We start from the raw sequence: 21,016 nt of genomic DNA, 5'->3' as shown, positions 1-21,016 counted from the left end.
CTGGCCTGGAAGAGGGGCAACCAGGACAGAATCCGGCACCCCGACCAGGACTAGAACCCGGTGTGTGTGCTGGCGCTGCAAGGCGGAGGATTAGCCTACCGAGCCATGGCGCCAGCCTTATTATGTCCTTTTGATTAATGTATTCTGTGTTGTTATCCCTGGTAATGTTCTTTGCTCTGAAATCTATTTTGATGCTAAAATAGCAATCCTTTTCTTGATTAGTGTTAGCTAGTATCTTTCCATTGTTCTAATTCATATGTATCTTTATATTTAAGTTGCATTTCTTGTAGGCAGCATATAAATGGGTCTTGCTTTTTTATTCATTCTGACAATCTGAGCATTGATACAGTTATGTTTATAGATATCTCTTCTTGGTATCTATTCGATCTGTTCTTTGTCCTTCTTCCTCCATTGTAGCTATTTCTGATGATTTCATCTTACCTCATTTGTTGCCTTAATAGTTACAGAGAAGGAGAGGCAGGGAAAGAGAGAAAGAGGGAAAGGGGGGAAAGGGAGAGGGAGAGGGAGAGAGAGAGAGAGAGAGAGAGGTCTTCCATCCCCCGGTTCACTACCCCAATGGCTGCAATGGCCAGAAATGGGCTGATACGAAGCCAGGAGCCAGGAGCTTCTTCCAGGTCTCCCACATGGGTACAGGGCCCCAAGCACTTGGACCATCTTCCTCTGCTTTGCCAGACGCATTAACAGGGAGCTGGATTGGAAGTGGAGCAGCTGGGACTCAAACCTGCGCCTATATGGGATGCCGGCACCACAGGTGGCAGCTTTTACCTGCTACCTCATGGTGCCAGCCCCAGATACTGCTCTTTGTAACGTTATTTTAGTACTTGATTTAGGATTATAATGCATATTGTTAACATTATCAAGTGATTGTATTGTCTCATATGTATAACAAGAACCTTACAACAATGTGCTTCCATCCATCCCCTCTGGGTCTTTGTGGTACCGTTGACATGTATTTTACTTCTAAACCTCACAATATATGGTTCTTATTTTTGCCTTAAACAGTTTATTACCTTGTAATTAGATTTAAAGAATTTTAAAAGTCTATATATTTCCCTATAAATTTATTGTTTCTGGTGCTCTTCATTTTTCTGAGTAAATACAGTTTTCTCGGGTGTATCATTGTTCTACTTGAAGAACTTCCTCAAACTTTCTTGTAGCATGAATCTGCTGAGAATGGACTCTTACAGCTTTTGTTTATTGGAAAATTCTTTATTTTGTCCTCCTTTTTTGAAATATATTTTTGGTGAGTAAAGATTTTAGGCTGACAGATTTGCTTCCCAGTACTTTATAAAATTGCTATATTGTTTTTCAGCTTATATATTCTTTCTAATGAGAAACCCACTGTCATTTTTTGTCTTCACGTAATGTGTCCTTTCTTTCACCTTCTGGCTACTTCTAAGATTTTCCCTCTATCACTGATTTTGAGAAATTTGATTACGATGTGCCCTGGTATGACTTCTTCACTTTGTGTTCGGTTTTATTGAGCTCCTTAGATCTGTGGGGCTATGCTTTTCATCAAATTTATAAAAAATGTGGCCATTTTTAAAAAGGTTTATGTATTTATTTATTTATTTGAAAGGCTGAGTTACAGAGAGAGAATCTCCCATCCACTTGTTCACTCTCTAAAGAGCTGGAACTAGGCCAGCCTGAAGCCAGGAGCCAGGAGCCAGGAGCTTCTTCTGAGCCTCCCATGTGGGTGCAGCATCCTCCACTGCTTTCCCAAGAGCATTAGCAGGGAGCTGGATCAGAACTGGAGCAGCCAGGACTGAAACCGGTGCCCATGTGGGATGTTAGTAATGCAGACCACATCTTAACCCACTGCACCACAGCACTGTCCACTTGGCCATTATTTCTACACATTTTTTTTCCCCTGACCACCAGCTGTAGTCTGTCTCTTTCAGAGACTTCAATTGCTTGGGGGTTTTGGCCACTTAAAATTATCCCACAGTTCACCAAGGCTCAAATTTTTAAATTCTTTATTCTCTCAGTGAATCTTGCATAGTTTCTATTGCTGTGTCCTCAGTTCATAAATTTTTTTCTTTAATTTGCAGTACTTACTTAGGAGTTTACATTATACATCTTTAACTTATTACAAACTACCTTCAAGCAATGTTAAATGACTTCGCATATAAGAACTTTATAGTGCTTTACTTACAGTTTTCTGCTTCTAGCATTTATCTCATCCATTTTATACATTTATAAACTCCATAATAAAATGTTAATACTTTTGTTAAGCAGTTATTGAAAAGACTTATTTATTTATTTTTAAGATTTACAAATTTATTGAAAAGGCAGAACTACAGAGAGAGGGAGAGACACAGCAAGTGATCCTCCATCCACTGGCTCACTCTCCAAATGGCCACAACAGCCAGGACTTGAACCAGCACCCATATGGGCCCCTCTAGCACTCTCTCTATTCCTCTGCCAAAACCCAGATTTCCTTGACATCATTTTCTCTTACCTGAAAGATGTTCTTTGTAGTTTGTATAGTGATGTGATTATAAAGAATTCCTTCAGCTTTCGCATGTCAAGAAAACTTTGACTTTTGCCTTCATTTTTGAAAGATATTTTCTGTGGCTATAGAACTCAAGGTTGACAATTTTCTCTTCCAGTAACTGGGAGCTCTATGTCCTCCGGCTTCTGTTGTTCCCAATAGGAAGTCTGTTGTCTGCACCTTTGCGTCTTTATACGTACTTTCCCCTGTGGCTGCATTTATGATTTTCTCAGTTGGTTTTGAGTAATGTGATTATTATGTGCCTCGCTGTAATTTTCCTCATGTCTCTAATGCTTATGGTTCACTAAGTTCCTTGAATCTTTGCAAAAAAAAATTTGGGAAAATTTTAGCCATGATTTAGTAAAAATAAATAAATAAATAACCTCACATTCTCCTCTCATCCTTCAGCCTCCATGTCTCCAGATGGCCGGGTGCCTGAATGGCCTCCCAGGACCCTGAGGCTTTTTCTTTCCTTTTCTTCTGCCGGTGACCTGCCGTTAATTAACCAGCCTAATCTACCATTCATACACTTCGAATTCAGTGTGGTTTTCATTTCTGGAAGTCGGATTTATGTCATTTTTTTTTTAATCTCACATGCCTTTATTTAACTTTTTGGAAAATAAACAATACTGGTTTAATGATTGTCTTACTGTTTTTGTCTGCTTAGCTTTGGTCAGTTTCTTTTGGTTCATTATTCTTCTCATTGTGAATTATATTTTCCAGCTTCATTTCATTGTCTGGTGACTTTTGTTTTGATGCCAGATAATGTGAATTTTCCTTGTTGGTGGCTCGATACTGTTTCATTCTGTGGATATTCTTGAGGTTTGTCCTGGAAGTTAAGTCTCTTGGAAACAGTCTGATCCTTTCAGGTCTTCCATCTACGATTCTAGTGAGGCCAGAGTACTGCTTAGTCTAGGGCTAATTATTTCCCAGTATGGATGCAAAACTTTCCTGAGAATTCTGCTCCATGCTCTGTAAATGCTGAGTTTTTCCAGTCTGGCGGGTGGCAGCAGGCACCGTTCCTGGCTAGGTGTCAGTGCCAGGCATGATTCTCTAAACCATTCCGATAGTTCTTGGCCATGACCGTTTGCAAATGCCTGGGATTCTGCCTTTGTCTGAGGAACATCAAGCTGCTTGGTCCTCCTAGGACTCTGCCCTGACTCCTTGACACAGGGCGACTGCTGGAGTCCGCTAGGTTCTCTCTCCCAGCACTGCAGCCCGGGAACCCCCCCCCCCTTTTTTTTTTTTTTTTTGACAGGCAGTGGACAGTGAGAGAGAGAGAGACAGAGAGAAAGGTCTTCCTTTGCCGTTGGTTCACCCTCCAATGGCCGCTGCGGCCGGCGCGCTGCGGCCGGCGCACCGCGCTGATCCGATGGCAGGAGCCAGGTGCTTTTCCTGGTCTCCCATGGGGTGCAGGGCCCAAGCACCTGGGCCATCCTCCACTGCACTCCCAGGTCAAAGCAGAGAGCTGGCCTGGAAGAGGGGCAACTGGGACAGAATCCGGCGCTCCAACCGGGACTAGAACCCGGTGTGCCGGCGCCGCAAGGTGGAGGATTAGCCCAGTGAGCCGCAGCGCCGGCCGGGAACCCCCTTAAGGCAGTGAGCTGGGGCAACCCTAGGGGTCAATTCATTTATGTCCCATCTCTTGTGATTAATCTTTGTGGGTGCCTGATATCCAGTGTTTCATATATTTTATCTCAGTTTGTGACGGGATAAATCTAGTTTCTGTCACCCCAACCTGATTGGAAGCAAATGTTTCTTACTTTATTTTCTTGAGATTTTAAATAATCTCCATAAATATCTTGTACATCCTTGATCAGTCTTTAGATAGTTCCCTTCCCTTTGTTTTCTCTGTTCCCTGGACTAATCCCTTCATTCTCTCTTCTTTTTTTCTCCTGTTTTCTATTTATGGCTCTATGTTCTCAAAGACTTCTTCAATTTTATCTTTTAAATCTCCTGTTAGTTGTTTAGTGTCTGCTATTTTATTTTTAATTTCCAAAAGATCTCTTTTTTATTCCATGCTTCTTTTTATATCCTGCTCCCATTCTTATTTAATGGGTTACTATCTCATTTGGTGAGAATATATATTTTTTTGACAGGCAGAGTTAGACAGTGAGAGAGAGAGACAGAGAGAAAGGTCTTCCTCCTGTTGGTTCACCCCCAAATGGCCACTACGGCCGGCGCGCTGCGCTGATCCGAAGCCAGGAGCCAGGTGCTTCCTCCTGGTCTCCCACGCGGGTGCAGGGCCCAAGCACTTGGGCCACCCTCCACTGCCTTCCCGGGCTACAGTAGAGAGCTGGACTGGAAGAGGAGCAACCGGGACAGAATCCAGAGCCCCAACTGGGACTAGAACCCGGAGTGCCGGTGCCACAGGTGGAGGATTAGCCTAGTGAGCCGCGGTGCCGGCCATGGTGAGAATATTAATTATACTTTTAAACACTGTCTTCTGCTTTCCACATTATCTTAGTTTCCAAATTTTTCATTTCTAATTGTTTATTTGATTTCTATATTTCATGTTAAAAGTTTTCTTCTGTTGTAATATGATCCATTTTTTCTCATTCATACTTAACAGAGACATTTAAAAACAAATTGGAGGGTGCCAGCGCTGTGGCACACTAGGTTAATCCTCTGCCTGCGGCGCTGGCATCCCATATGGACGCTGGGTTCTAGTCCCGATTGCTCTCCTTCCAGTCCAGCTCTCTGCTGTGGCCTGGGAAGACAGTGGAGGATGGCCCAAGTGCTTGGGCCCCTGTACCCGCATGTGAGACCAGGAAGAAGCACCTGGCTCCTGGCTTCGGGTTGGCACAGCGCCAGCAGTGGCGGCCATTTGGGGAGTGAACTAAGGGAAAGAAGATCTTTCTCTCTCTCTCTCACTGTCTACAACTCTGTCAAATTAAAAAAAAAAAAAAGACACAAAAGAAGCCCATATGAATTGGGTTAAAAAAAAAAAAAACAAATTGGAAGCTCTTGCCTATTTATACAATAAACTTTGTATTTACAAACAGTAAACTTTGTCAAATTGTGAACTCATCTTTATAGCCCTTATTCCAGAGTGCCTTCTACTTATTTCTCTTCTTGCTAGAATTCTTTCTCCAAGAGTGTTATACAAAAAGGTGGGTTTTTTTTTTTTTTGGTATAGTAAGACTCTATGAGGCTCTATATCTAAGGATATCTTTCTATCACTCTCAAATTAAATGGTAATATTCTAGTCCAATTCTCTCTCTCTTTGAAAACACTTTTTAAATTTTTTTTGTTAATTTATTTTTAATTTGTATGTGTCTCATAAATACACCATAATGTACGTAGCAATTCTTCCCACTGTGCCTGCCCTCCCACCCATTCACCCCCACTCCTGCTCTCTCTCTTGTTTTATCGGAGAAAGAGAAATAAAAAGAAAGAACGAATGGAATAAAAAAAAAAAAAAACTAAGAGAATTGTTGCTCAACTGTCCATACAAGGGCTGATCTGTTCTTGCTTCTGAAGGTGATTTAGCTTCTTTTTCTCCCCCCTTCCTCTTTTCCCTTCCCCCCTTTTCCTTCTTTCCTTTTAGAAACTTAATTGTCTTTAAAGAAGAACCAAAAGATGGTACTTCTTTTGTGAGCTCTTGGACATAACTATAATTTATGAGACATAGTAAGATCCTCCTTTTATATATTAAAAGGAAGTGATTCTTGAGAACAAGTTTTATTATTTTTATGGTACAACTCTCTGGGGACAGAGATCCTGCATGGGAAGTTAGTGCACAGTGACTCTTTGTTGTTTATTTAACAAATAAAGGTCTTATGTATGGCATCAGTAATCACCCAAGATTCCTGACACGAGCTGCCTTGGCTATGGAAGCTTTTTCGATCCACTAGCTTGACAGAGCCATAAGCAAAGAGGAAGTTCTCTCCTTCCTTCAGAGAAATGTACATCCTTCTTTGGTGGCCCCTTCTTGCCTCTGGGGTCTCGCCCATAGGGGTCTTTGGTGTAGGACATCTTTTGCCTGAGTGAGATGGCTTTCCATGCCTGAAGTGCTCCTCCTGGGCTTTCCAGCCTGACCAGAGTGCTTTAAGGGCTGATTCTGAGGTCGAAGTGCTACCTAAAGCAATTGTCCTTCTGTGGGTCTATAGTATGGACTGCTTCCCATGTTAGTCTTCTTTTTAATTCTGTTTATTACTGTTTCCATACACTTAGTCCTACTTATATGATCACTTGTTCACTTGATCCTATCTATGTGATCACTTTCTTTTTTTTTTTTTTTTTTTTTTTTTTTTTTTGACAGGCAGAGTGGACAGTGAGAGAGAGAGACAGAGAGAAAGGTCTTCCTTTTGCCGTTGGTTCACCTTCCAATGGCCACCACGGACGGTGCGCTGCTGCTGGCGCACCACGCTGATCCGAAAGCAGGAGCCAGGTGCTTCTCCTGGTCTCCCATGGGGTGCATGGGCCCAAGCACTTGGGCCATCCTCCACTGCACTCCCGGGCCACAGCAGAGAGCTGGCCTGGAAGAGGGGCAACCGGGACAGAATCCGGCGCCCTGACCGGAACTAGAACCCGGTGTGCCGGCGCCGCAAGGTGGAGGATTAGCCTATTGAGCCATGGCGCCAGCCCTATGTGATCACTTTAGTACTTCATCGGAAACACTTTTAAAAGCATCGTTCCATCATCCTCTCCACCAGTACTTGCTATTGACGAGTCTGATGTCCGTCTTGTTCTGGGCTTTCTGCAGTTTCCCTGGGGTGCCGTAATTTTGTTTTCAATTATCCCTACCGAAACCAAGATACAAGATCTCTTTTCTAGAAAGAATGATGACTATGCAATTAAACCCTGCCTACAACCAGGTTGTAATTCCTACAAGATTTGTGAGGCTAGTAACTGACCCCTGTACCAAAGACTCTGCAGCTGAAGAAAACATCCAGTCATGGAATCACAGAAAACAGAATTATTCACCTGCTTGTTCTTGGAGCACTGATCATGCAGTATTACCCTCCAAGAGGCAAGGACAACAGGGGATAAGAATGGAGCCAAGCCCAGTCTGGGTTCCAGGTGCATGTGGGTTCCATCTAGCCGGAACAGAGAGGTGTGCCTGTGTGCCTTTGTGTCCTTTCCCAAAGCTTCCACTCAAACCTGTTCACAGGGTTTGTCTTGGTGAAGGAGCACAGGCACGTCTGGGTCTCAGTAGCTCCTGCAACTTCTGTGGAACATAGTGATGTTGCAGGAGTGGGAGGTCTTTGGGGAAGAAACGATGCAGAACACATTACTGCACAGTGTGCAGTGTACGTAATGTCAACACAAGCTCACTTCTCTGATGAAAAATATGGTTTCAGCCATGATTTCTGTCTTTGAAATAAACCTGAGAATTTGGGGCCAGTGCTGTGGTATAGCGGGTAAAGCTGCCTCCTGCAATGCTGGCATTCCATAAGGGCACCAGTTGGAGACCTGGCTGCTCCACTTCCAATTTAGCTCCTTGCTAATGTGCCTGGGAAAGCAGCAGATGCTGGTCCAAGTCCTTGGGCCCCTGCACCCATGTGGGAGACCCAGAAGAAGCTCCTGGTTCCTGGCTTCAGACTGGCCCAGTTCTAGCTGTTGTGGCCATTTGGGGAATGAATCAGATGATGGAAGATCCTTTCTTTCTCTCTCTCTGTAACTCTGCCTTTCAAATAAAAAAAAAAAAAAAAAACATGAGAATTTTTACTTATTCTTTCTCCAAGCTGAGACAGGCACAATGAAATCTATAGGGCTCCCATTATCCATGAGGCCTTCCAAGAAATTCATTACCCTCAACTATGCTCAGTACACCTGCTCACGTGGCCAACTGGCCAAAGTCTGTCAAAAGATGGAGCAGAAATATGGTTTTAGTTCAGCTTTTCCCAGCCATGGGACAGCCCTCTGATGGCTAAGACATTGGGATTAGTTGTCTTAATAGGGAAGATATTGTGATATGTGTAGGGGAGACTATAGTAGGCAGATAGTGGTCACTTCAAAAACATTTGTGTCTCGGTTTCCTGAGCCTATGAATATGTTATGACCCATGACAAAAGCGATTTTTCAGGGGTGATTAAGGTATGGGCCCTGAGATGATTAAAGTATCCAGCATTATCTGGCAGGGTGGGAGAGCCAGTTCAATCAGATGCATATTAAAAAGCAGAGCTCCTGGGGCTGGTGCTGTGGCACACTAGATCAACCCTCCACCTGCAGCGCCGGCATCCCATATGGGCGCTGGTTCTAGTCCCAGTTGCTTCTCTTCCAGTCTAGCTCTCTGCTATAGCCTTGGGCCCCTGCATCCGTGTTGGAGACCTGGAAGAAGCACCTGGCTCCTGGCTTCGGATCAGCCCAGCTCTGGTCATTGCGGCCATTTAGGGAGTGAACCAACGGAAGGAAGACCTTTCTCTCTGTCTCTCTCTATCTCTCTCTCTCACTGTCTGTAACTCTGCCTGTCAAATAAATAAATAAAATCTTAAAAAAAAAAAAAAAGCAGAGATCCTTTTGTAGCTAGGTCAGAGAGATGAGATGGAAGAGAAAAAGACATTGAAAGGGTGAGAAAGTAATCTGACCTACTGTTGTTGGCTTTTAAGACAGAGGCAGGGGGCCTCAAGCCAAGGAGTATGGTAACCGACAGAAGCTGGCAACAAACCTTAGCTTATGACCAGCAAGAAAATGGAAATCTCAGTCCTACAATTGCAAGGAACTAGTTCTGCAAACAACTCGAATTAGCAGAAGATGAGTCCTCTCCTAGAATCTCCAGAGAGGAATGTGTCCTGTTGACACTTTGAATTTAGCTCAGTGAGCCCCACGTAGGACTTCCAACCTCCACTGTCAGGTGGTACATCTGTGTTGTTTCCAGGCAGAAAGTTTGTGATGATTTACGGTGGCACCAACATAAACTACTATCAGGTCTTATTCAAATGCCAAAGAACAGTCAGCAAACTGAGATGAGTATACACGGAGGTGCTCCTGATGTCCATCGTCCCAGGCATCACTGCTTCCAGACACTGATCACAAGCAGGAACGTACCAGACAGCACCTAGCAGCAGCCAACATAGGCTTATATAGATACTAAAGTGTGGATTTTAAAACTGATGAAATTCTGTTTCAGCTTCAGGACCAAAGCCCTGCAAAGGGGAAGCTAATGGTGCCAGAGATAATTCGAGTGGTTCTGGGTCCCGAGGATGGCCCATTTACTGGCCCTCACACTCCCTTGCTCCCATTTCCCCTTCTCCAACTATCAGGGGTCCCAAGACCTTTTCACCCAGCAGAGGAAGCTAATAACACTGCACCTACTGTGTGCATTAGGTTTACTATCTTCTCTTTTTAAATTTAATTATTTATTTGAAAGTCAGAGTTACACAGAGAGAGAGGAGGCAGAGAGAGAGAGAGAGAGGGAGACAGAAGTCTTCCATCTGCTGGTTCACTCCTCAACTGGCCGCAATGGCTGTGGCTGTGGCTGCGCCGATCCAAGGCCAGGAGCCAGGAGCTTCTTCTGGGTCTCCCATGTGGGTGCAGGTGCCCAAAGACTTGGGCCATCTTCTACTGCTTTCCCAGGCCATAGCAGAGAGCTGGATTGGAAGTGGAGCAGCCAGGACCAGAACCGGCACCCATATGGGATGCCAATTCTTCAGGCCAGGGAGTTAACCCACTGTGCCACAGCACCGGCCCCTCTTCTCTTCTGAGATCTCAGCAACATGGTCAAAATCAAGGGCCCAGGGCCACAGCCAGCCTCTTTAGCACTGGTGAAGTTAGCAATAATAGATTCTCATAAACTGAATTGTAAGAAAAAAATTGAAAAGCCCATTAGATTGCATAAAGTAGCTACTTACGCCTTTTTTTTTTAAAAAAAAAAAAAAAAGAGAGATTTACTTATTTAGTTGAAAGGCAGAGTTACAGAGAGGTAGAGGCAGAGAGAGAGGTCTTCTATCCGCTGGTTCACTCCCCAGATGGCAGCGATGGTCAGAACTGCACCGATCCAAAGCCAGGAGCCAGGAGCTTAGTCTGGGTCTCCCACATGGGTGCAGAGGCCCGAGTACTTAGGCCATCCTCTACTACATTCCCAGGCCATAGCAGAGAGCTGGGTTGGAAGTGGAGCAGTCAGGACTCAAACCACGCACTGCAGATGGTGGCTTTACCCGCTAAGCCACAGCACTGGCCCCTACTTATGACATTTTAAATTTTGCTCCATCTACTTGTTTTGCAACTCATTTTGGAAATATTCAAACATACACAAAAAGTACACAGATTAACACAATGAACTCTCATGTACCTATCATGCAGCTTCAACAATTACCAATGAAAATATGGTTTCATCTCTCTCCCCATAACTTGGCTTTGTCATGGGAGTGTTCTAAGCCAAAAAACAGATGACATGTAATTTCACCTATAAATCCTGGAATGTGAATGTGCAACAGATAGGATAGTTTAAAAGATTCTTCCCACGGAATTATCATACCTAACAAAACTAGTAGCAATTTGAGGAGGACTATTATGTACGAGACTGCATTGGTGGTATTAGGGGAGAAAGGTTAGCAGGAAAGTGTTCAATCCTGTACTAGTTTCCTATTATTGCTATAACAAATTGCCACAAATTTAGTGGTTTAAAACAAGTTAACTCTATATTAGATTTGGAGGTCCAAAGTCCAAAATCAGTCCCAGTGGGTTAAAGTCGAGGTGTCAGCAGGTCTGCTTCCTTCTGGAGGCTCAGGGGAGAATCTGCTTCCCTGCCTTTTCCAGCCCCTCGCTGCTGCCCACATTCCTGGGCTCAGGGCCCCTTCCTCCATATTCAAAGCCAGAAACACTGTACCTCTCTAAGTTGTTTTGCAGATTAATCTTCCTCTCTGCTTTTCCATAATAATTTTCCTATTTCAAGGTCAGCTCACTAGCAAGCTGCATTTTTTTTCCCAAAGAAACCTTTTATTTAATGAGTACATGTGCTCACTTTGGCAGCACATATGTAGTTAATGAGTACAAATTTCCTAAGTACAACTTTAGGAATATAGTGATTCTTCCTTCCATATCTGTCCTCCCACCCCCACTCGCACCCTACCTCCTCCTCCCTCTCCATCCCCAGGCCCATTCTCCATTAAGGAAAAAAAAATCTGTTCCTCAACAGTCAAGACAAGGGCTGTTCAAGTCATTGCTTCTCAAAGTGTCAATTCCACTTCTACAGATTTCCTTTTAGGTGCTCTATTAGTCATCACAGGTCAGGGAGAACATATGGTATTTGTTCCTTTTGGACTGGCTTACTTCACTAAGTATGATGTTTCCAGATTCATCCATTTTGTTGCAAATGATCGGCTTTCATTTTTTTAACCGCTGTGTAGTATTCCATAGAGTACATATCCCATTTCTTTATCCAGTCTTCAGTTGATGGGCATTTAGGTAGATTCCATGTCTTAGCTATTGTAAATTGTGCTGCAATAAACATAGGGGTACAGATAACTCTCTTATCTGCTGACTTAATTTCCCTTGGGTAAATTCCCAGGAGTGGGATGGCTGGGTCATATGGAAGGTCTATATTCAGATTTCTGAGGTTTCTCCATATAGTCTTCCGTAGTGGCTTTACCAGTTTACATTCCCACCAACAGTGGATTAGTGTGCCTTTCTTCCCCACATCCTTGCCAGAATTTGTTGTTTGTTGATTCCTGTATGAAAGCCATTCTAACTGGGGTGAAGTAGAACCTCACTGTGGTTTTGATTTGCATTTCCCTGATGGCTAGTGATCCTGAACATTTTCTTCATGTGTCTGTTGGCCATTTGGATTTCCTCTGCTGAAAAATGTCTGTTTAAGTCCTTTGCCCATTTCTCTACTGAATTGTTTGTTTTGTTGTTGTGGGTTTTCTTGATCTCTTTACATATCTAATTATTAATCCTTTATCAGTTGCATTATTTGCAAATAATTTCTCCCATTTGGCAACCTGCATTTCATTGGCAATCTTAACTCTGGTTTGCCTTAAAACCTTACATAATCACAGGTTCTTAGGGATTATGTCATGAACATCGTTGGGGGACTGTCTACCATGGCCCCCTCCTCAATTACCCATAATTTTAGGCATACGGTTGGGGGCAGCAGCCAGGAGAAGCAAAATAATAACAGGATCTGGAAAGCCATGAGAAGGGATTTGAGTTCACATAAAAAGCTTCAGGGGGAAGCCTTTGAATATTCCTGTAAATGAAACAAAGGAGCATGAAATCTTCACGAGGAAGGTGCAAGGAAAACTGGAAAACTGCTTTGCAGGCTCTGTCAGCCTAGGCCACATTTAGTGTTAAGAGAAGAATGGATACAGGCTCTTCCTTTTTCTTTCTAGACAGATTTAGTCATCATGCTACATGGGAAAAAAAATAATGGGAAAAGTCATTGTGGAACTTTATCAAATCATAGGAAAGTTACCTCAAGGGCAGTAAGCCCAGGGCCCATCCAATGAGGTGGCTGCTGTGCAGTACCGATGGGCTTTTACTGGAAAGGCCGAGAGGTTTGGAGAGAGAGAGAGAGAGAGAGAGAGAGAGAGAGGAGTTCTGGGAGTCAGCTTACAAGAGGTCACGTTGACTAGGATATGAATCATACCTATTCAGAACAAGAACATAAACCGAAGAAAAAAATAATGTTGAGCAAGGTGTTTTATGGCTTCAGTGTATTTCCTCTTTGAAACTTTAGGAAACGTCAGACTAGTTTGTTCACATTTATTAGGGGATGCTTGGAAGAGGGAAAAACTAAAGAACAGAAACACTTGGTTGCCTCACAACTGTCTCCTGGGCTTCATTTCCAGGCATGAACTGCCTTTCTGTAAACCAAGGTGTCTCTCCAAGCCTTTCTTGTTTAAGGACAGCGGATCACCAGAAGCTGTCGACACACGCACACCCACATGGTCATCTACAGTCGCTGCGTGCTGCCTGTTCTTCATTTGCTAAAACCTCATGATGATGGGGATAATTTGGAAACCACTTCCAAATCCAAACCCTCTGCTCTTTTTTACTTATGTATCCTCAACTTGTATTATTAATATGGTGCGATCCTCACGTCTAGCTTTATTAAATAGCAAATCCTTGCTGTTTGTACTTCTTGGTGTGCGCACGTATGTGTCCATGCATGCTCTTTTATTTGCATATGCACCTAAAGGAACCAACCAACCAACCATTGTTCTACTTCCATGCTAAAGCAACTTTTAAGAATTGCTGAATTACAGTGAATCTGGGTAAGACATTTGGATGAGGGACAAATTACAGCAAGCAAAACACTGGAATAGGATCATAATCATTTTATCTGAATTTTAATTTAAAACAGAAAACAGTGATTACAACATTGACTGTGCTCCTTATATTTCTTCCTTCTACTTCAAAAGAAAGGCTAGGCCTGCCTTTGTTCTCTGTAGGCCGCCTTCTGCCAACCACCACCACCAGTGGAGCCACAGACCCTTAGCAGGTTCCTCCCTCAGGACTTGGGGATCCTCCTGGGGACCGTACAGCCACTGCGTCCCTTGCTGTGGGCCCTGGATGGTATTCATCTTGCTGGGATTCTCTTCCAATTCTGCAAAGATTGTGGGAGAAATGACTCCGAGAGGTTCAACTCCAGTTGACTGTGCTAGGAGGCTGTCCTCCAATTTCACGCACTTCCCAGGGCTCTGTGACTGTTCCCATATCCATGACTCTAGAGAGGTGAGGACCCACTCTGGCACTTAATGGGGAGCAAAAAGGAAGTGCTATGTGCCTGTGCTCTGCTGTCATTCTCCACAGAACCTTTGTTCTCTCCTGTGTGTGAGAAGGGAGGGTTGCCAACAATATAATGATTTCTCTCCTTTCTTCAAAAGGAAAAATAGCATGAGGAAGAATGGGGTGGGAGGGAGAGGGAGATGGAGACAGAGGGAGATCATAGGGAGATCATCTTTGGGGAAAACATTAGGTAGTCTCAGCCATGTTGAAGGAAATCCAGGCCACATTAAAATCCAGGGAATTTGAAATGACAGTGTTTGTAGTGGCTTGCAGATTTCCATTGGTGATTTCTTTAAAGCCAAAGAGTTATAATTAAAATAGAAATGGATCCAATTATTTCTGCCTCCTGTCTGAAAGGATATAGCTGGTAATGAAAATCACATGTCTCAACTTCAGCTCCTTCTATTTCCAAGCAAGTTGCCCCATGAGAGAAATTCCTTCTTTTCAGCAAAACTCAGTGAACCACAGGCCTCCCTCCTCCTTGGCTACCGTGGTTTTGCACTGGTTTTTACAAGTCCCAGCCCTGGCACTCAGTCATAGTAAGTGTTCTCATTTATTTCCCTTTCTTCTCTGTATAAGTCATGTCTAGGTGACAGGATTATCTTTTTGTTTCAAAGACACTGAGATGAGAAGAGTCTTGACCAGGCAAGACTCACCTTATCAGGAACGCTAGGCTAGGTACTGAGCCATTGCTACTTGGGATGTTGAGCTGTGGGAGGAAGAGGAGGAGATGACTAAGTGGCCACACAGACCAGTCTGGGGGAATTTTACCCACCGGCTGAATGAAGCTCAGATCAACATGGTGGCTACCAATGTGCCCTGAAAGCAGTAGAGCCTGTACAGGGGCAGAATACTATCATTACCAGGAACAAACAGTTTATACAACAGTGTTTTATTTCTTGTTTTCAAAGAAAAGATTTATTTATTTATTTGAAAGTCAGAGTTAGAGAGAGAGAGTGAAAGAGAGAAAGAGAGGGAGAGACACACAAAGAGAAATCTTCCATCTACTGGTTCACTACCCAAATGGCCTCAACCACCAGGCTGGGCCAGGCTGAAGCCAGGAGCTAGGAACTCCATCCTGGTCTCCCTTATGTGTGCAGAGGCCCAAGCACTAGGGCCATCTTCTACTGCTTTCCCAGGTGCAATAGAAGGAAGGTGGATTGGACGTGGAGCCGCTAGGACTCAAACCGGCACTCATGGGATGTGTGGTAGGCAGCAGCTGAAGCCATTGTGCCATAATGCCGGCCCAAACAATAGTGTTTTCTTATCATCACTACTGATCACTCTTGATTGTTTAGTTTGTAAAGGGTAGATCCATTCAGGCACATCAGTACATCCTAACCCCCAACTCTTTCCCTTTACAGAGCCTGTCCCCAGGGCCCAACTGCTATGAACATTCACATACATGTACAGTTGAATTTGCTTTCTTATCCAGCCTGACGACTTCTGAATTTTGACTAGAATATTTACTCCATTAACATTTAATGTAGGCCGGCGCCGCGGCTCACTAGGCTGATCCTCTGCCTTGCAGCACCGGCACATAGGGTTCTAGTCCCGGTCGGGGCGCCGGATTCTGTCCTGGTTGCTCCTCTTCCAGGCCAGCTCTCTGCTGTGGCAAGGCAGTGCAGTGGAGGATGGCCCAAGTCCTTGGGCCCTGCACCTCATGGGAGACCAGGATAAGTACCTGGCTCCTGCCATCGGATCAGCGCGGTGCGCTGGCTGCAGTGCGCTGGCCGCGGCGGCATTGGAGGGTGAACCAATGGCAAAGGAAGACCTTTCTCTCTGTCTCTCTCTCTCACTGTCCACTCTGCCTGTCAAAAAAAAAATTTAATGTAATTATTAATGTTTGTATCTATGTCATTTGCCATTCGTTTAAATATTTAATGTATTTAATTTGTTCCTCTGTTCCTCTTTACTCCCTCTTTGTTAAGCAAATACAATTTTTATAGTACTTTAATTCCTTGGTAGATTTTTAAATGATATATTTTTAAAGATATATTTATTTATTTGAAAGAGTGATAGACAGAGAGAGAGGAGAGACAGAGAAAGAGAGATCTTCCATTTACTAATTCACTCCCCAAATGGCTCCACCAGCCAGGGCTGGCCCAGGCTCACAGCTAAGAGCCAGGAACTCCATCTAGGTCTCCCATAGGAGTGGCAGGGGCCCAAATGCTTGGACCCATTCATTATCTGTTGCCTTTCCAGGCACAACAGCAGGGAGTAGGATCAGAAACAGAGCAGCAAGGACTCCAATCAGCCTAACCCACTGTGCCACAATGCTGGCCCCCTTAAATTATATTTTTGAGTTATTATCTTAGCATTTACTCTAGGAATAAGAATATCACAACCTACTTTAAGCTAAACTTACCCTGGTAAAATATAATAACTTTGCTCCAACATAGCTCCATTTCCTCCCTGTGCAACCTCACTTTTGTGTTGTTAGTGTCATATACCACTATACCTATATATGTTACAAACCTAAAAATACAGTTGGTCTATAGAATTTTATGCCATTTACAAACTAGAAGGAAAATATATATTCATCAAGTCTTTTATAATTGCCCACATACTTAATATTTCCAGTCTTCATTTCCTGTGGATTCAAGCTACCAACTAGAGTGATTTTCTTTCAGCCTGAAGGACTTCCTTTAGTATGCTTTGTAAAGGCAGGTCTGTTGGCAATACATTATTTCAGTCTTTGTTTACCTATGAGTGCACTTCACTTTAATTTTTGAAGGATAGTTTCGCTGGGTGTGGAATTATTGTTTGACAATGATCTCTTCCAGCACGTTGAATGTGTCATTCCACTGCCTTCGCCCTCCACTGTTCCTGATGAAGATTTTGCCATTATTGATACTGCTGTTCTCCTACAAGATGATTAGTTTTTCTCGTGTTACTTTCAGGATTTTCTCTTCACTTTTTGTTTTCACCATTTTGATATGACTAAGTGAAGATCTCTCAGTTTTTCCTGCGTGGAGCTTATTAGGATTCTTGAATCTGTAGATCAATGTTTTTCATCAAATTTAGAAGGTTTCAGAAATTATTTCTTCAAAAAGTTTTCCAGCCCATTTTTTCTTTCTTCTTACTCAGGACCTCCCATTATGTAGTTGGTATGCTTGATGCTGTGCCACAGACGTCTGAGGCTTTGTTCATTTGTCTTCAATCTTTTTGCTCTTTGTTCTTCTGATTGGATAACATTCTATCTGTCTTCAGATTCACTGATAATTTCTTCTGATACCTACTGCTTATCTCATATAATCACTTTTTTCTTTTGTTATTATATTTCTCAACTCCAGAACTTCCAGTTAGTTTTAAAAATTCTGTTTCTTTATTGATATTTTTACTTGTTGAGTCATTTTCATAATATTTTCCTAAAATTCCTTAAACAGGGTTTTCTTCAACTTTTTCAACATATTTAAAATAACAGCTTTGAAGTCTGTTAAATCCAACATCTAAGCCACTCAAAGACAGCTTTCATGGAGTCTTCTCCCCAAGTAAGGATCACACATTCCTGTTTTTTAGCATGACTCATAAATTTTTGTTGAAAACTGGACATTTTAGATAATATAACAACTCTAGATTCAGTTTTCTTTTTATTCTCTGAGAATTTTGTTTGTTGCTACTTTCTATTTGTCTGTAACTTTCCCAGACTTTGGAAACTGTCATCTTACAGGGTGCATTTGTTGATAACTCAGCTCAGTTTTTAAAAATTATTATTTGTCTTCTGTGGGAGCAGGGGCTGGCGTCTTAGACCAGTCTCTGCGTCTGGGTAGCTTTAATGGTCCCTCAGTGATTGATCAGAGGTTTTGCTAAAAAACCACACTCTGTTCCTGGTGCATCTGTTTTTTAATTGGGGGATGTGTTAAAATGTGGGGCAGTTTTCAACTCTGCCCCAGCTGTTACTTCAATGTCATGCCTTCTTGGGTCTCCACTATGTATGTGCCTGGGCTCCCAGATAGCTAGGGATATAAGGAAGGCTTATCAAACCCTTAATACTACCTCATTTCCAGGATCTTCTTTAAATTTCAGGCTAATCTAAAGCTTCTCATCTCAACCAGGATTCTAAAAATTAAGGTTAGGAGATCAGCAAGTTTTTCCCACTTGCTGCTGGCAACAAGATTTTATATATATATATATATATATACACACACACACATATATATATTCTTTCAGGTTGTACAGGTTTATTTTTCCAATACCATGAGAAACATACAAAAGCAGTGCTTGTCTTTGGGCAGCTCCATGGCCCAGACCAGCACCCAGCTGTATCCTCTAGCAGCCCCAAAGATCCAAGTAGAAGGAAGAAAGGGCCCAGACACACCTGGATCCCTGGTCTGTCTGTGATAAACAGACTCTAGAACTGACTTGGTCAAGACGGCATTTAAAGTCACTACGTAGGGACCAGTGCTGTGGTGTAGCGGGTAAACCCACTGCCTGCAGTGCCGGTACCCCATGTGGGTGCTGGTTCGAGTCCTGGCTGCTCCACTTCTGATCCAGCTCTCTGCTATGGCCCAGGAAAGCAGTGGAAGATGGCCCAAGTCCTTGGGCCCCTGCACCCATGTAGAAGACCTGGAAGAAGCTCCTGGCTCCCGGCTTTGGATCAGCACAGCCCTGGCCATTGTGGCCATTTGGGGAGTGAACCAGCAGATGGAAGACCTCTCTCTCTCTCTGCCTTTGCCTCCTGTGACTCTGCCTTTCAAATAAATAAATAAATCTTTAAATGGGGGGTGTGTGTGGAGGGAGGCTTAAAGGTGAAACAAGACTTATTCAAGTCATACAAATTTTATACCTCCCTAGAGGCACCCACACACGGAGACCTAAATTAAATGAATAATAAAATAAATTATAGTAATATATAATAAAATAAATCAAATGTCTCAACTCCGCAGTAGGCCGAGACACAAGATATAAAGCAGGACACAGGGGGAGGGCAGACACAGGACCACCTACTAGCTGGAAAGGTGTTGGGACAAACAGGCAGCAGGCATGGCTTTGTTTCTTCCCAAACTTGCTGTCAAAGCACATCAAAAGGAACTCTGTGGCCCCAGGAGAGCATGGTCCCAGGTACTGCTGTGACAGGCAGTGACCCTAGGGCCAGATCTGCAAGGCCTGCCTGGGGGCTGCCCAGGAACTCAGGATGGGTTTCCACTCTCAACTCCAAATCCAGTGAAGGCCACTCCTGCGCTGGCAGAGCCACCTCACTGACTGGGCTGAGACGGAGGGTGAAGGCAGCCCCACAGGGAGCTCCATAACTCTGCACTATTCTTACCTGAATCTCCATATATTTTTTGTGAAAATATGCTTCTCAATATTTTCTTTGCCTGTAGTCATTTTCCAGAGTCCTGGATTGATTGTTTTGGACAATTTTGTCCACTTTTATAACTGTTTTGGAGGCATAGGATTTGTTGACCTACTCATTCCTTCCTAGCTGGAGGTCCAATCTATGTGCGTATATCTGGAGAAAGACATTTTACTATTTTTAGCATGACATCTTATTAATTTAGATGTGATAGAATACTAATAAGTAAAGCTAAATTTAGAGCAAGTATGACTTTGACATTTTATAATTAGAAACAAAGAAAGCTTTTTCAAAAGGCATTTTGAGATCATTCTTAAAATTTCAAGTCTTTTATGTGAAAAATCTATTTATCTGAATAGCAAGAGTCTCATATTTTCACAGAAGGAAATTATTTCAAGTATTTAATATAGAAACAAGCATATAAATGAACTGCAGCCTAAATTCCAAATTTCTTCCCCCCTCCTTCACTTGGGATTAAGGCATAATAAAATATTTTCCTGGTATCCTGTGAGAAACTGAGGGGCATTTGAGGTCATGATTTATATATTTGCCATCCTTGTTTAAACAGATTCAGCTGTAGTGTCTATGGCACCGGGAGAATGTGGAAGTCTGCCTGAGGGCCAGGACCGGGCCGATTTCAAGAGCTCAGCCAGACCACTTTCCCTGGGTCCTGTCCAGTCCATTCCTTTCGTAAGTGGTTCTCTTGAGACCATGAGAAGAGGGGCTACAGGGGCAGGAGGACACCTATCACTGGTCTCTGAGGTCACATGGTCACTGAGGCACCCCAGGGTGCTAGAGGCAGGGCAAAGGGCCATCTCTGCAGAAGACCCAGAGGCCATCTGGAGAGGCTTTCCCGTGAGGGCCGCCACACACTTGCCTCTGGGGAAGCTGGAGGCCATCCTGTTTCCCCATCTACCTGATAATCGCCTTCCTTGTCTGTCCTACATGCAGTGGTCCTCATCACCAACCACCCAACTTTCCCTAGGTCTCTCTCCTAAAGTGGAGCTCCGAGGTTTAGCTTTGGCTCTCCGAGGCAGAGGGCATCAGATAATCTGCACCTTAACAATTCCCAATCGCTGACCTTTTCACCCCCACTTCACTTTCAGATGCCTCTCGATTTCTCATCTTCCTCCTGCCATGTCCATCCCTGGAAGACCCAGAGTTCCCCCTAGCACTCCCCTGCTTGGGACCTGGATGGCTCCCTCCTGTCGGCTTCCTGGTCCTCCAATATCCAGATAGTCCTTAGCTACTCCACCTGCTTCCCCACTAGAAGGCGTGGAGTCTGTGGGAGGAAGGAAACAATGAAGACCACTTAGGCCTGCATGACTGTAACAGGGCTGCGCCTCTGAGAAAAGTCCTAGACTTCAGAGCTCAGACCGGCTCCTGTGTTGCAGTATCTGCAACTTCATCCCACAGAGCCAAGGCTGCCCAGTCCTTTCTCCCCACTGCTTGTCTCCTGCCATGACCTGGTTATGGGCTGAACTGTGTCCCCCAAAAGGATCTACTGAAAATCTGATCCTCCGAAC

At 43.6% G+C, this 21,016-nt stretch overlaps 1 protein-coding gene across 4 annotated transcripts in view; it reads right to left on the bottom strand.

Moving 5' to 3' along the window:
* Positions 1–21,016, bottom strand: part of INO80C (INO80 complex subunit C) — a 108,846-nt gene that overhangs the window by 17,094 nt on the left and 70,736 nt on the right. The window contains exon 5 of one of the 4 annotated variants that reach the window (XM_089305817.1): positions 13,729–14,009. The exons of the other annotated variants lie outside the window; for them this stretch is intronic. Within the exon in view, the coding sequence (XP_089161943.1) occupies positions 13,983–14,009 (27 nt within the window). The 3' untranslated portion in view covers positions 13,729–13,982. Of the gene's footprint in view, positions 1–13,728; positions 14,010–21,016 lie in introns of those variants that run through there. 4 annotated transcript variants of the gene reach the window in all.

The sequence above is a fragment of the Oryctolagus cuniculus genome, chromosome 10, assembly GCF_051225735.1.
Source record: "Oryctolagus cuniculus isolate XC-2025 breed Fujian yellow rabbit chromosome 10, ASM5122573v1, whole genome shotgun sequence".
Taxonomy (NCBI): domain Eukaryota; kingdom Metazoa; phylum Chordata; class Mammalia; order Lagomorpha; family Leporidae; genus Oryctolagus; species Oryctolagus cuniculus.
Note: the sequence above shows the minus strand (reverse complement) of the source record. Positions and strands in the feature narration are given on the sequence as shown.